General features: G+C 40.2%; 1 protein-coding gene across 2 annotated transcripts in view; it reads right to left on the bottom strand.

Annotated features, from left to right (window-relative positions):
- srebf2 (sterol regulatory element binding transcription factor 2) overlaps positions 1 to 15,334 on the bottom strand; it is a 35,875-nt gene that overhangs the window by 16,216 nt on the left and 4,325 nt on the right. For both annotated transcript variants that reach the window (XM_041817379.1, XM_041817378.1), the window contains exons 2-10: positions 4,312 to 4,673; positions 3,261 to 3,447; positions 2,976 to 3,136; positions 2,692 to 2,844; positions 1,391 to 1,672; positions 851 to 965; positions 622 to 773; positions 325 to 529; positions 51 to 226 (exon numbers count right to left, since the gene is read on the bottom strand). In XM_041817379.1, the coding sequence (XP_041673313.1) occupies positions 51 to 226; positions 325 to 529; positions 622 to 773; positions 851 to 965; positions 1,391 to 1,672; positions 2,692 to 2,844; positions 2,976 to 3,136; positions 3,261 to 3,447; positions 4,312 to 4,673 (1,793 nt within the window). The remainder of the gene's footprint in view (positions 1 to 50; positions 227 to 324; positions 530 to 621; positions 774 to 850; positions 966 to 1,390; positions 1,673 to 2,691; positions 2,845 to 2,975; positions 3,137 to 3,260; positions 3,448 to 4,311; positions 4,674 to 15,334) is intronic.

Below are 15,334 nucleotides of genomic sequence, written 5' to 3' on the forward strand. Positions count from 1 at the left end.
CATTTTAGCTTGATTGCTCCATCTTCTTCAGAGGGTTAATCTTTACTCACTCTGTTGAGATGCAGGTCGGCTTGCTTGCGATGTCTCCAGAACGACACAGATTTCGGTGAGTGAAGCGGTGTGACTGGCTCCCACAGGTAGAGGACCCGGACACAGCCCCACACGGCTCCTACTCCACTCAGCACCCAAACCATCACCCAAGGAAGAAGGCAGCGCAGCCAGGAGGCTAGAGGAGATTGAACACGAGTTATTACACATCTTGGAATGATCACGTTTCAATCAGAACTCAGTCATGGTTCAAAGACGAGCGTTGGCTCTGCTCACCAAAGTCCTGTGAGTGATGGGGAACAGAGACAAGGGATCTAGATGCTCCGTGTCCTGCAGAAAGGCCAGAGCTCCCTGAATCCTCAGAGTCCAACAGAGATGGCAGCGGGTTTAAGGACAGGCAGAAGAAGGTCAGGGCACAGAGAAGCAGACGAGAACCGTCCATCACTCCGACAGAAGAGGGCGAGTCTGGTTCACTCTTCAGCTAGCAAGAAGAAACACAGAAAACGGATAAATAATAATGAATAACCAGCTTTCATCACCAGCTTATTTGCAATAGGAAAGAAGGCAAATTACTGGTTCGTGATCCAGTAAGGGGCTCCCTGGCTCTGAGTCCACACAGTAGGGCGAGAACTGAGGAGGGGAACCAGATCCAGAGTCCGAGGCTGGAGGTGACATCATTACTATTTCCTGTTTGAGCTCCACGTCTTCAGACAGAATCACCGGCTCTGAGAGAGAAGAAGGAAGTAATTTAAATATCCAGCAACAGCAGATTATCCTACGTTTAAGAGATTATAACACTCACTGTTCTTCTGGTTCGCCATCTTCAGAGCCAAGTTCTCCTGTCGTAGTTTGTGGTTCACCTGCTGTAGGTATTTGATGTAGTCTATGGCCTTCCTCAGGACACCCGACTTATGCATCTACAAAGAAAGATATGAGGAGCCAAATTCAATAAAAGAGTCAGATTGGAGAGCTTTATTCCAAATTTGAAACAGTGAAAAAGTATGGGTCACTACAATCATGTTTAAATGTTTTGCCATGACCAAGTTAGACTCAAAATTATTAATACTTTTGATACCATATGTTTTAAATGATACATTATGTGATATTTTAATGATTTATGGCACCACAAAAGGACCAAATCTTTTACCAAAACTGCCACAAGAGAGAGCACCATCAAAATGTCTACATGTAGACAGCTTGAATGAGTTTGCCTGCATTTTTGGTCATTTAAAACAAAAAACAAACTCAATATTTAATGCATTTAGCTAATATCTTTACTTGTGGTTTGATTTTTACTTGCATCATAGGAACAGTTAAAACAATTCTAGTTGGAGCCACTAACCTTTGCATCATTACCCATGACTAGGTCTCTGAGCTCCACGATCTTGTCATTGATGGACGAGCGGTACCTCTTCTCGATGATGTTGTGGGTCGTCCTCCTCTCACCTTCCTTCACCACTCCCCCCGGGCCGACGACTCCTCCAATCACCTGCGCTGGCTCCACGCTCGCTCGGCCTCCATTCGTGCAGTGGGAAGAGCCGGGCTGCAGCTGCTTGATGGGCAGCTTGTCTCCTCCGCCCATCATGACGGGAACGGTGGTCAGGATGTTGCTGCTCATCAGCGTCTGGAGGCAGAAACCAGAAACAGAACATTCAGGTGGGAACTCTCGAATTATTATTTTAAATCGTTAATAGCGCTGAATCAAGGTCAAATTCACAAATTCATGATTTGGAGGAAAAACATGCCAGGTTTCTGCAGTTTGCTCTTGGTTTTGCATCTGAACCCTCTGCTGCACAGAGAAGCGGTTGCAAAATCAATTGCAAGAATGTCAGGCAAACTCAGGGCCAGCAAAATCATGGTCCATTATAAAGTTAAACTGTGGTGTTTTATATTTAACCTGAATAATAACCACTCTTATCAAAGAAACAAATCTTAATCCATTTGTGTAGTAAGTATCCCTCATAAAAATGTAAATTCTATGTTAAAAATAGTTAAAATGGGTTAATAATGGCAAAAAATGGTGGGAAAGGTGGTGAAATTTGATTTTAAAAGTAGCAGAAATGGGTTAGAAATGGCAAAAATTTGATGGACGTGCGAAGAAATAACCAAAAATGGCAAAAATGGGTTAAAGTGGCAAAAATGGGCATATTAAGTAGTAAAAGGGGATTCAAAGTGGCTGAAATGGCGTTTAAGTGGCAGAAATAGGTGGAAATTTGTGAAATGGGATGAAAATTGATATAAAGTGGCAAAAAAGTGTTAGTAGAGGCAGAAAAAGTCAGAAACTGGCAAAATGGGCATATCAAATTATGAAATGTGGCTTAAAAAGTGGTCCAAGGGTGTAATAGTGGCAATAATGTGTCAACAGAGCCAACAATATACAGAGAGTTACTAGATTTGGTTTAGAAGTGGCAAAAACAGGCAGAAAAGAGTGGTGGAAAGGGTTTAAAATTGACAAAAAATGGGTTTTAAATTGCAAAAGTGGGTTAAAATTAGGCAAAAGTGGTGAAAAGTGGCAACAGTGTAATTCAAAAATGTTCAGCTTTGTTTGGGTTCTTTAATTTTGTTTGCTAATGCACCTGTCAAAGCTCAAGCCCTTTACAAATAAAGTTACTAGCATTGTGATTTTATATGTTAGCTGTTTACCGGTACTTGTAGAGCCGTGTTCTGGATGGGTGTGGTTAGGGTGGTGATCCCTGTGGGACTCTGCATCGTCGACAACACCTGTGTGCCATCTGGTTTGAGTGTCGTAAGAACGAGTGAGTCTGTCTTCAAGATCTGAGGCTGCTGCACCAAAACCTGAGGGAAAAAGATATTCAAAAGATCAACATAAGACTAATATAGATTATTATAGAAGCTTATAGAGTTATAGAAACTTAAATTTAAGGCATTTTGCTCAGGCCTCCTGTAGCTGCAGCCGCATTACTTACAGGTACTTGTTGCACCTGCTGTTGCACGGTATGGACTGCAGTGGGCGCTGTGGATAGAGTCTGGATGGTCTGACCACTCGGTGTCAGGACACGCTGGTGCTGAATGGTGACTGGTTGGAGCTGTGGTGACGTCATAATGCTCTGCACTTGTGGTTGAAGGACTTTAAACAGCAGGGAGACAAGGAGAGGGATGATTGTTTACATTTAGATTAAAAAATACAGTATTTTTAAGAAGTGATAAGATGTCACTGTTACAGACAACTTTCTAATCCTGCATTAGGTCACCTTGAAAACCAGGAGCAGGGCTCTGGTGGCAGATTACAGGGTTCTGGATGAATCGCCCACCATTGGAGGTGATCATCACAGTCTGGGCCGCCTGTGTTTGGATGGGCAGCGGCGTCTGGCTGTGGGTCTGGACCAGGGTGTGGCCTGGGAAGCTCTGAGTCTGCACTGGAATCCCCTGGGTGTGCATCTGATTAAAACAACACAAATAAACTATCTAGTTTCCCCTCAAAGATAATAAAAGTTGAATTACATGTAAGAGAGTTTTTCTGCATTTCAGTGCACATTTATTTCAGTCAAGACAATAAACTCGGTCTTCCAGGCCGGCTGCTTTTTGCTGAGGTGTGCACGGCTGTTTGCAGGGATGCTGAGCTGAATAATATATTTTACAGTCTGTCGGTGCTCTGGAATGTCTCTCCTGTCAGCAGAAGCTTTTTAAAACAGAGGACGGGAACAGAAAATGAAGCCACACTCCCTACAACAGACAGCATAACAGTAGCTGAAGAGACTGACACCTTAAAAGGAGTGACGGACTGAAGACTACAGCTCTAGTCCAGCACTGCTGCAGTTTACAGCAAATACAGAACCACAAGGCAACAAAAAATGTACATTTATTTTGATACCTTGTGTTTTGAAACAATTTAAATGATCTACAAGTACCAAAAAACTGCATCTTCTGTCATAAATCGACTAAATGCTGCCCTTTTGGAAAATCTGTTCGCCTAATGAAGGTCAAGTATTGAAACGTTGCAAATAAATGATGAATTTGTGCATGTAAGACAACGTTCAGGACTTTTTTTAGGACTTTTTTGCTGTACACATTTTCCTCTAAAGCACTTGTCCAGTGATGTAGACTGTGGACAATCACCAAGTCCAATGCCAAGCATTAATGGAGTGGTGTAAGAAAGAGAAACCTTAGAAAGAAGATCTAGCACACTACAGAAAGGCAGATAAAACTAACGTATTCCACTTGAACCAGCTCTAGCAAGGCATTAGCTATGTAACACATTTAATACAGGGTTTGCTGGGTGAAGCAATATCAGACAGTAAGTACCTGGATGGTGGGCTGGGCTGTCGGTTGGGGCTGAGGCTGGATGGGCTGCACCATCTGAGGCCTCGGCTGCAGGAGCGGCGGGGTGCGGGTCACCTGCTGCTGCCCTGTGGACACAGTGGTGGGGGAGGGGGTCTGTGCGGGAGTGAGGGGAGGGGTGAGGGGCACAGACTGGGGGGAGAGCGTCTGGGACGGGGTGAGGCTGCTGTTGGAGTTCTGGTAGGTAGCTGGAGTCGGTGTCTGAGGGGTTTGAGGAGTTGGTCGGGGGTTGGTGTTGGTGGAGACTCCGCTCTGAGCGGAGGCCATCTGGTCCTCAAACAGGTCTGGGAAGTCCCCGACCTGGTTACTGACGAACTGAAGCATCTCTGAGGAGAGAAAGATAAAATGGAGATGAGAATCAGAAATACTTATTTATAACAGAGGGGAGATGTTAGGACTTGTAGACTTAGCACAAAAAGTAAGGTATTTTCAGCACCTGTGAGCATGAGCTCAACCAACATACTCAGCTCTGCTGCTCATCCCATAAATGCATGTTCCTTATCAATGTGGCACCATTAAAAAGAGAAATAAACAGGTTTTCCAATGGTATAAGAGCTATTGCCAAGAAGCGCTACGAAACATAGATTTCTGTACTTTTTCTGCTAGGTTTAGTTACACTTCTATGTAAGACGAAAGTATGATGATGCATAATACCAGACATGCAAAAAAATAAGTAAAACATGCCAATTATATGTAAAACTTTCAAGAACCAAGGAACTTTGGCGTAGTACTGTTTTGTTTTTAACTTCAGCTCAAAGTCTGAATGGTAAGCACACACTGATTGCCAACATAAGTGGAAATTTGGACAGTTCTGGTGTCAAAAGTATGAAAGTTCCAAAACATTTGTTAACATAAAATAATAAGTCTACTTTAAATGTACAGTATCACTTTAAATCCCAGTATCGTTGTGTGCCAATAAAGAGCGTTGTCTAACTCTAAATAATGAAGTGAAACTTGTAGAACAACATTTCTGCTCTAAATCCTCTGACTAATCATGACTTAACTAAAAAACCTCTAAGCTCAGGTCTAAGTGTTGCTGCACCAGGATGTAATCATCTTTATATTGAGCTTACATGTCCTTGAGAGTGAACCTGTCCTCTGAAATCAAACCTGAAACCACACTAGATCTGGCCAGATAAAACTCGCGAAGCACGAGATAGAACTGGAGTGGCCTTGAGTTGGCACATGCACTCACATAAACAGCCTCTGTTGTGGTCATAAATCAGTGAACAGATTGTACTGAAAGCAAAAGGCCTTCAGGAGGATAGCCTTGAAAAAGTGTGTTGTAATTTTACTGATGGCCCACAAAGACAATGTAGGCAGATAAAAAGGCTCTTAGATAAAGATTGAAGCAGCACAGAGAGGCCTGATGGATGGATGGATGGTACCTTAGTGAGGATGAATGTGAGCTAAAACTGATGATACACCTGCAAGAGAAACCAATTCACAGCGTGCTTCTTCAGAAGATTCAACAGGGATGTTTCTTATCAGAGACTGTCTTGATGGAAAAGCGGTGCTGTATTTACTGAGTGTTAGAAAAAGTGGACTAAACACAGTTGTAGCCAGTCATCAGGCTCAAACTGTCATTTTTGAGGGTACAGTTTGCCATGTTATTTGATTGGATTTACTAAAAAAGTTTGAGCTTTGACTTGAAGGCCTGTATATGAACATTTCAGGAGAGCATCTCTGTTTAATTTATATCAGGAAGAAATGTGACGGCACACACAAGGCCGTCCATAAGGGGGGATGAAGGGAAAAGCTTGCAAGGGCCCAACCAAATATGAAAGCAAGAATTTATTCATTTATTTATGCTGAAGTATAAGGCCTTCTTTGATTCTCAATCCTGTTTCTTTAAACTGAGCTGAAATGGGTTTAAAGTGGCAAAAATGGGCTAGCAGAAGTAAAAAATAAGCTGCAAACCAGCAAAAATAGCTTAAAAATGGTAAAAAAAGGACAAAAAAGTGGTGAAAAAGGCTCACCAGTGACACAAATCAGTGTAACATAGAGTAAATTGCAGATAAAAATGGCAAAAATGGCATTTAAGTGGTAAAAAGGGGTTTAATAGTAGCGAAAATGGGTTTATAGATGCAACAGAAGGCAAAATTTGCAAAGAAAATGGGTTAATAGAGGCAAACAGGCAGAGGAGGTGAAGGAAAGGGTGGAAAAAGTGGTAAATATGCTTCAAAGTGGGCAGAGAAGGTGGTGAAATGGGATGAGAAGAGGAAACATTTGTGAACAGAGCCAAAAATGGGTCAAAAGCAGCACAAACAGCAGCAAAAAAGTGGTGAAAAGTGTGCAAAACTGGGTTAACAGAAGCAAAAAGTAAGTGGAAAATCACAAAAATGGCTTAAAAATGGTAAAAAAAAAAAAAAAAAAAAAAAAAAGGACAAAAAAGTGGTGAAAAGGGTTAACAAGTGACAAAAATGAGCGTAACACAGCGTGAGATTATGTTAAAATGGGAAAAAATTGGGATAAAAAGTTGTGAAAAGGGGTAATAGTAACAAAAATAGGTCTATAGGCAACAGAAGGCAAAATTGGCACAGAAAAGTGGTGGAAAGGGTTGAAAAAGTTGCAAAAAGGCTTAAATATTTCAAAACTGGCAGAGGAGGTGGTGAAATATGACTAAAAGTGGAAAATTGGTTAACAGAGGCAAAAAGGGTCAAAGTGGCAAAAACGGTAACAAAAGAAATTGATGAAAAGTGGCAAAGATGGGTGAAAAGAGGATAAAAGTGGCACAACAACAATCCAACAACAGTTTGACACACTTCTCAGCTAAAAATGAATTAACTGTTAGCTGGGATGCTAGCACCAATGCTACTGATCCAAGACACAAACACTGATATCATCAATAAATCACAGCTGGGGAGGGCTCATTCTCTGGGTGTCAATTCTGTGGGCGGCCTGAGTACAAATAACTTGATTATATGACCACAACTTTGTGGGATTGGGCAGTATCCAATGTCAAACTACGTTTGTACTTTTGTTGTATTGTCAAACCTTTTTGGAAGCTGTCCTTCCTTTTTAAAAACACATTGTGGTGACTTTTTGCAATTATTTAATGGACTGAAGCGATGAAAGAAATATGGGGAGAGGGAGTGGGTTAAGACATACGCCAAACAGCACCAGGATCAGGATTTGAACCTGTAACTGGTACATCGAGGACTGTAGCCTCTTTAAGCTTCTGCTGTGAGCTAAACTGGTGCCCTACTTCTGCTCACTTCTGACCAAACACTTGCTGACAATCAGAGCATGCACCCGTGTGCCTCTTCATGCATTTCATTCAGCTCATTCAGAGAAAAGTTTCCTCTATAAAACAACAGGCATTCTCAACGTTTATTACAGGTGTGGTGGAAGGATTTATAGTTGCAGTGTTGTTCACACACCTCACTGGTTAACTGAGTTACATTTCTACTAATAAGAGCTATCCATCCAGGTACTTTGCCCAAACAATACTGGCCCCATCCCTTTTCTCTTTCCATCAAACTGTGCAAACAACTCCTTCTTGTGACCAGAGTTTGAATGCTGACATCACATACCTAATGCATGTGTTTAAACTATGTTAAATGAGATCTTAACTGTTAAAATGTTAGCAAATGTATGAACAATCTGTTAACAGGCAGGTCTCAGAACAACAGTGGTCCCTTATTTGACCGCTTCACTCCTCTCTGGTTTCAGCTCAAAGCCACAGAGCTCTTCTTTTACATTCCTTTGTCATCTGAGGATAGGAAAGCATGTCAGAAATTATGGATTTTTAATTGTTTTAAACACAAAATGCAGTGTTTTAGCACTAATTGCATCTATCGGCAATCTATTGGCATTAAGTCTAATTGCTTGTTTACACCCATGTCTTCTCTCTTAATCAGAAATTTTTCCCAAAATAATAATCAAAAACTATCATCAGACAGGATCTGATTATGTAAAGTAATGTTTAATAAAGTGTTTAAATCAGATCATAATGGGCTATACATATTTATTTAGCATTTTCTAGCAGTTGGCTCGCTTTGCAGGAAACTTATACAAAGTTACCTACTTTAGCCCCAAAATAACAAACATATATGGTTGACCTTCATCTACATGTCCCATTAAAATGGATTAACAGAAATTAAAACACTTTTATAACACATTTTATTAACAGATCACAAGAAGTGCAGGTTACTGTACAACTGAAAGGAACAGGAGCTCTCTCATCACTTTAAGAGTGTCTATAAACACAGGCAGCGGCGCTGCTGCAAGAAAGAGACACACTTCCTTTAGTAATAAACATGCTCACATTACACAGCAGTTTCTCTAGCTACAGTAATTAAAGGCATTTCATGGGTATTTCTGAATACCCTGGAATACTGTATTACTTTATCACCACCCAGCCTTAGTGCTTTTACACTATTCTTTACTTGTCAGATGTTAAGGCCTGTAAGTAAGGCCTGTGTTTTGAGGAAAATGCAGAAGAGTGCCTTTAATATTCAATCACTGCAAAAAAATAAAAAAACAGGTCTTTGGCATCAGAAAAAACACATTTTTGAAGATTATTTTACTAAAAGAAAGTGTTTAAATTGGTATATGAGGTTATTCCACCATCTATCCCTGTTTGAATTTTAAATGTTTAGGCGATTCAATTCACTGATGACTATCAGAGAAAAGCCGAAGATCACAAACTGGCGCTCTGTCTCTGTGGATAATGCAGCACTGCCAGCGTTCAAAGAGAAAAAAGTGCCTTTCAGGGTCCATGCAGAAAGAAAACTGCCTTTGTTGATCCGTATCACTGATGCTAACTGGGATCAGACATCAGGGTCAATGAAAAGTCGATGAACAGCGCCTGCAGCCTTGAACTCAGGCCGTGTTTATATCTGACATCAACAACCCTCCTGAGTGATCAGATAACAGGCAGCGCTGAGCCTTCATGCTACATGTGAACACACCTGAGTGTCTCCATAGGACGGACCGACTTCTGAGAGCTCAGACTACATATGGAGGTGGTCTGGGAAGCCTGCATCCATGGAGGTTTGGAAGTGCAAACACACAAGCATCCTGGGCAGCATAAAGAACAGCATCCCTGAACTAGGAGAAACTGTTTATATTTTGCATTAACATCTGTTTTGTGCATTTGCATACCAAGCTGACCGAATCATACGTGCATTCACAACATTCATTAAAGATGCATCTTCAGAGAGGATGTGCAATCAGAACGTCTCTTGGTTTCTCTTGCCTCTGATGCAAACAACAGCCCAAACGTGCTTACCAGAGCTAGGTATTCCTTCATGCTAGTAAAATACACCAGTGGTTCTCAACGTGGGGGTCAGGACCCCCAGGGTGTCATGAGACACTTGGAGGGGGTCACCAGATGCCTTAAAAAATGAAGAATTTTTTTTTAAAGAAGCTTTTCCCTCCAATTTTTTTTACTATTATTTGCCACTTTTGATCAATTTTTCCAATTTTTTTTTTAACTTTTCCCAACAAATTTAGTCAATTTTAACATATTTGTGTAACCCTAAACCCATTTTTTTCCATTTAAAATCCTTTCAACCACTTTTATCTGCCTGTTTTTGCAACTTCTACACCCATTCTTGCCACTTCCCACCTATTGTTGACTCCATTGACCCATTATTGCCACAATTTACCCCTTTTAACCTCATTTCACACCCATTTTTGCCCATTTGGGATCATTTTAACCACACTTCATGATTGTTAATGCTCATTTTTTCCAGTTTAACCCATTTCTGCCAGTTTCTGCCTTAGTTAAACCATTTTTGCCAGGTCAAACCACTTTTTCCCACCTTTAAATCCCATTTTTGTCACTTTCTTGCCACTTTAAACCTATTTCTGCAACTATCTAACCCCCTGTTACCTCTTTCTGTTTCTGCTTTTGCCACTTTAACCCAATTTTTTCTACTTTACCAAATTTTTGCCTATTATTTGCCATTTTTCATCAATTTGGACCAGTTTTTGCCTCTTTTTGTCCATTTTTGCCACTACACACCAGTTTTTGCCAAATTTTATACCATTTTTATAAGTTTTTCCCAACAAATTTAGTCAATTTTAACACATTTTTGCCACTTCTACACCAATTCTTGCCACTTCCCACCTGACGTTGCCCCTCTTGACCCATTATTGCCACAATTTCCCCTTTTTTACCTTATTTCATACCCATTTTTGCCCATTTTACCCAGATTTCATGATTGTCAATGCCCATTTTCAAGCGATTTCTGCTACTATTTAATCCCCTTTCACCACTTTTTGTGCCTGTTTTTGCCACTTTAACCCAATTTTTTATCAAATTTTTGCCATTTCTAACCCATTTCTGCTACTTCTAAAATCCCATTTTACCACCTTTTCCACCACTTTTTTTTTACATTTACCTATTTTAATTCTGCTTTCAGAAAAGGGATTTACATTTTTTACACTTTTTGTGCCTGTTTTTGCCACTTTAACCCAATTTTTTCCCATTTTTATCAAATTTTTGCCATTTCTAACCCATTTCTGCTACTTCTAAAATCCCATTTTACCACCTTTTCCACCACTTTTTTTTTACATTTACCTATTTTAATTCTGCTTTCAGAAAAGGGATTTACATTTTAACATGGTTATGGTTATTTGTTGCTATGATAAGAGTGGCTATTCTTCAGTTTAAATATAAAATATAGTTATCACAGCTTAACTTTACAATGACCATGATTTTGCTGATACCATGGCCCCCAGTTTGGCTGGGCCCCAGAAAGCTCTCCCTTTTATCACCCCTTACGGACAGCCTTGTTTGCAGATGACTATTCTTGAAATGTACTCAGTACTCAGTAGAGATGCATTGTTAATGTCAAGTTTAAACACCCCTCTTTACTTGTTATTAAATCTCCCAGGATGGATGTAAATGTAAGGAGGCAGAAGAGAGAGCCAGGCAGTCCAACAGACCACAGATGATCTCATTCATCTACTGCACAGAGTGGTCTGAAATAATGGAGGACATCCCCGGTGATGAGAGCGTTTACAGCAAAGGGGAAATTAAATTACAGATAAACATTAGAAACAAGCACAGACACTGGAACACAGTCAGCTGATCTAAACAGCTTTGTTTATTTCTATCTACTCTAGGGGGGAAGTTAATGAGTTTCCCTTTGCTTCACATGTAGGCGTAAAGTCACTACTTCATGATAAGATGACTGCCTGCATCTGTCATTTACCTCATTAGCACCAAGCAGTGCCACACCATCAGACTGTGTTTGAAGCAGCTCAATCACGGTGCAGTGACAGTCATTTCACATTTTAAAAGTTATGAAAACGCCGTCAAACCCTTTATCCTTTGGGCTATGAGTGCAGCTTACTTTGTATTTTTGCCATTATTATGCACTTTAATCTAAAATCAGAAAGGCTATGAAGGAAAGAAACCGCAGCAGTGACACCTGAAGGACACACTTTACTACACAACCTCATCAGAACATTAATTGTCATTTGGTTGAGGAGTTTTTACCAACCTGCCATCCACATGTCAAAGCAACATACACACTATGAGAACAGACACATCAGACCTCGCAGTCTCACTGTACACCTCCACAGGGGGCGGCTGCTCATGACAGACGGGACAAAGCAGCGCTGAGCCCCCACGGCCTCAGACAAGCTGACACAAAGACTAAACCCATCAGAGGGGGACAGTCTCCTCGGCCGCCTCCAGCACAAAGAAAACAGGTTATATAACCTCTTCTGCAGTCGCTAGGAGAATAATTGGGAGAGGGAGAATGTGCTGGATGAATAAAGGGTAGGGTCCGTGAGGCCTTACAGGGGCCTCTGCGACCTTACATTCAGAGAAGCACACATGGCTCGTCTGAGGAACAAAGGTTATCTAGATCTCTGGAGATCAGTTAACCATCAGCAGAACAAAGAAGCAAAGGAAACTGAACATTTACAGGACTGAGAGAAGCTATCGGTTTAGCATGTGTGCTGTGAAATTCTATGGAGACAAAGGCTGAGATTTATGGTTACTGCCCTTGCATTTGAGAAGCATTTGTCTAACTGTAGGCCAGGCAGAGGCTGATTTAGGGCCGTCACAATACAAGAAGTTCCATGTTTACATGCTTACATGTATGGGTTACAGAGTGTAATTTCAGGAAGTTGACTGACTCAGAACTAGGATTGGGTGGTATTTGTTTTTATCCCACTAAAGCTTTCCAAAACTTTACCCTGGTAAACACTATTACCACCAGGTTAGGGCTGAATGATTTGCTAAAATAATCTAATTGCAATTTTCTTCCCCAATATTGCAATTGCAATTTAATATGCAATGTTTTTAGGTTCCTCGTTCAATAATACAAGTAATAAATCATTCTTTATTTTATCCTAAACAATATTAGAATAAACTAGGGTAAAACAATTTCAAACAAATATCTAAACGCGATTATTTAGGTTCAAACTGCAAATTTGATGCCAATGAAGGAGATGATCGTTTCATGTCAATCTTGTTTTAAATAAGAAAACATACCTTAGTAAAACAAGATTTTTTTCTTTAAAAAACTGAATGTTTGCATAAAGTGCATAAAATCTCTTCTGCAAAAATAAGTATTGAACTGGTGTTTTGACACATCTGAAGTTAAAGAAATATTGCAACTTTAGCGATCTGTAAATTGCAGCAGGCCACACTGCAATTTATTATAATGTGTGGTTAATAACCCAACCCTACACCAGGTGTAAACAGCGATCAGAGCGATCCTCTATTACCCATAATCCTTTTAAAAATGCTTGGAGTATCGGGGTGCAGATTGCGTAGTGCACTGGTTCCCTACCTGGGGTCTGGGACCCCCTAGGGGTGGCGCCAAAGATCTTAGGGAGGCGTGAGGCTTTGTCTTCTCTGAGGATGAAAAAATTAGATATGCAAAATTATTAAGCAGCTATTAAGTAGTTTATATAAAGGTCTTTCGATAAAAAATAAATGCATAGGCTTTTTTAGTGGTTTATTATTAAAATAATTAAAATCTATGTTGATTTTTTACAGCAATGAGTCACTTTTTCTTCTTTCTTTTAAGTTGGTCGGGAAACACTGGCCTAGTGCAGTGGTTCTCCAGTGGTGTGGCATGTGCCGTGGAAATCTGTACAACCATGCATCATTACTACGACTATTCAACAACTGAAGATACTGCATGTTTAAATAGGGCTTTTTGCATGGACTTGATTCTGGTGTGCCTGATATTTTGGCTTTAATTCAGGTGTGTCTGGGCGAAAAAGTTAGAAGACCACTGGCCAAGTGTTTAGGTTGCGTCCCATGTATGCAAGAAGTCCAGGTTCGAGTCCAGCTGTGGCTGTTAACACATTTCATTCCTCTATCATCCTAGTTTCTGCTATCCACTGTCCTATCTCTAATAAAGGCAAAAAAAAGCCCTCTAATAAATCTTTTTAAAAATCAGACATAATTGGCAAAAAAAAAGGTGAATTAAAAATCTGTTCCTACACTAAGCTCCTCGTTGGTAACACAACCCTCACAAATCTCCTCCTTGTATCATCATAGTAAAACAAAAGTACAAAGTCAAGCTGGGAACCTGTTTTGCCCCTTTTCTTAAGAATCAGTAATATTAATCTTGCATGTCCTTTCTTGCACACTTCCAATGGAAATATAAATAAAGGTTGGCAATTAAATTTGACATTTTAGGCCTATTGTATAAACGTGAGAAACAAACTGACATGACTTAAGAATGGATCATTTCTGAAGTCAAAATTCCCCTCTTTTAAGGTTAACTTGGAGAATTATTTTTCCAAATAAGACTTAAAAGAGCCGCACCTTGAGTGTCACTGTGCTACAGAAAGCATTCATGCTCATTGACTTCTGCGTCAAGCTGTAGCCCGGGAAATGTGGAGAACATCTACTCAGGTTCCAGTCTAACTGGGGTGTAAACATCGGGGTTGTACGATACTATTGATATACAACTTTCTAATGTACATAACCAATATATTGGCTTTTAAATCTGCCTACAACAAATGTAAATGTTGGCCATGTGAACAAATCAATCAGTGGAGTTCAGGCTGGACCAACAGACCGAGAATAAGGGAAGTTTTTTGTTTTGTCTGAAATGCATGCAAATATCGGTATTAATATCAGCAAAAATCCAAAATCGTGCATCCCTCATAAATTTGCAAAAACAAATTCATTTCCACCCACTTCGTAGGTGTGTTCTGTTAGCCTGGATGTGCATTTAAAAACAAACTAGCACAATAATTTAACTTTTTGTAACTGCATGTAAATGTACTGACTGGTCAGGAGCTTTCTTGTAATTCTTAACAGATTGATTCCTCTCCATCCTATCGTAGTGCATCATTCTAAACCACACTGTGTGGAAAAGTATCGGAGTGTGACATTTTGACAACCTTAGAGTGAGTGAAGCCAAACCGGGGTGTGACGGTCTTGTTGAACTCATCAGTTGTCTCTCGGTAAATCTGTACATTCCTTTCTTTAACACAGTGATTATGTGGTATTACATAACTGTGGCCGGGGGCTTTACCGCCGTCTGCTCCTTCATTCAGCCCCCTCAGTGAGGAGAGTTACCTGCAGAAACCTGAAAGGCAGGTGGGTTTTCAGGAATGTTACGTAAGGCTGTTAACATTACGGTTTGCTTCATCATGTTTCTAAATACCACGGCTGCTTTGATTTACAGTATCGCCTCATACTCTGTTAATCTACTGGTCTATCAGCAAATTATTTCACATTTCTGGATAGTAAGAGCCTTGCTTCATCTCACAATTTTAGTTTTTCATTATACTGCTTTCTAGCAATGTATGCATCAAATTTCACAGTAATATGACAAAAATATACGTTTTGTTGGGATGTTTAAGGACTGAAAGTTGTGTCTGTTTCTGATTGTGAAGCAGATACTCATCCAGAAAATTACCGTTCTTATTTAGAGAAGGTTTAGATAAAAGTAGTCTTGTAAATTTGTACCATTGTAAAGTTGAGCCATGGTTACAGCTCAGTTAGGCGTTTAACTGGATTACTGTCCTTTTCCCAGTATTTGCCACCACT

Source organism: Cheilinus undulatus, linkage group 21 (genome assembly GCF_018320785.1).
Source record: "Cheilinus undulatus linkage group 21, ASM1832078v1, whole genome shotgun sequence".
NCBI lineage: Eukaryota > Metazoa > Chordata > Actinopteri > Labriformes > Labridae > Cheilinus > Cheilinus undulatus.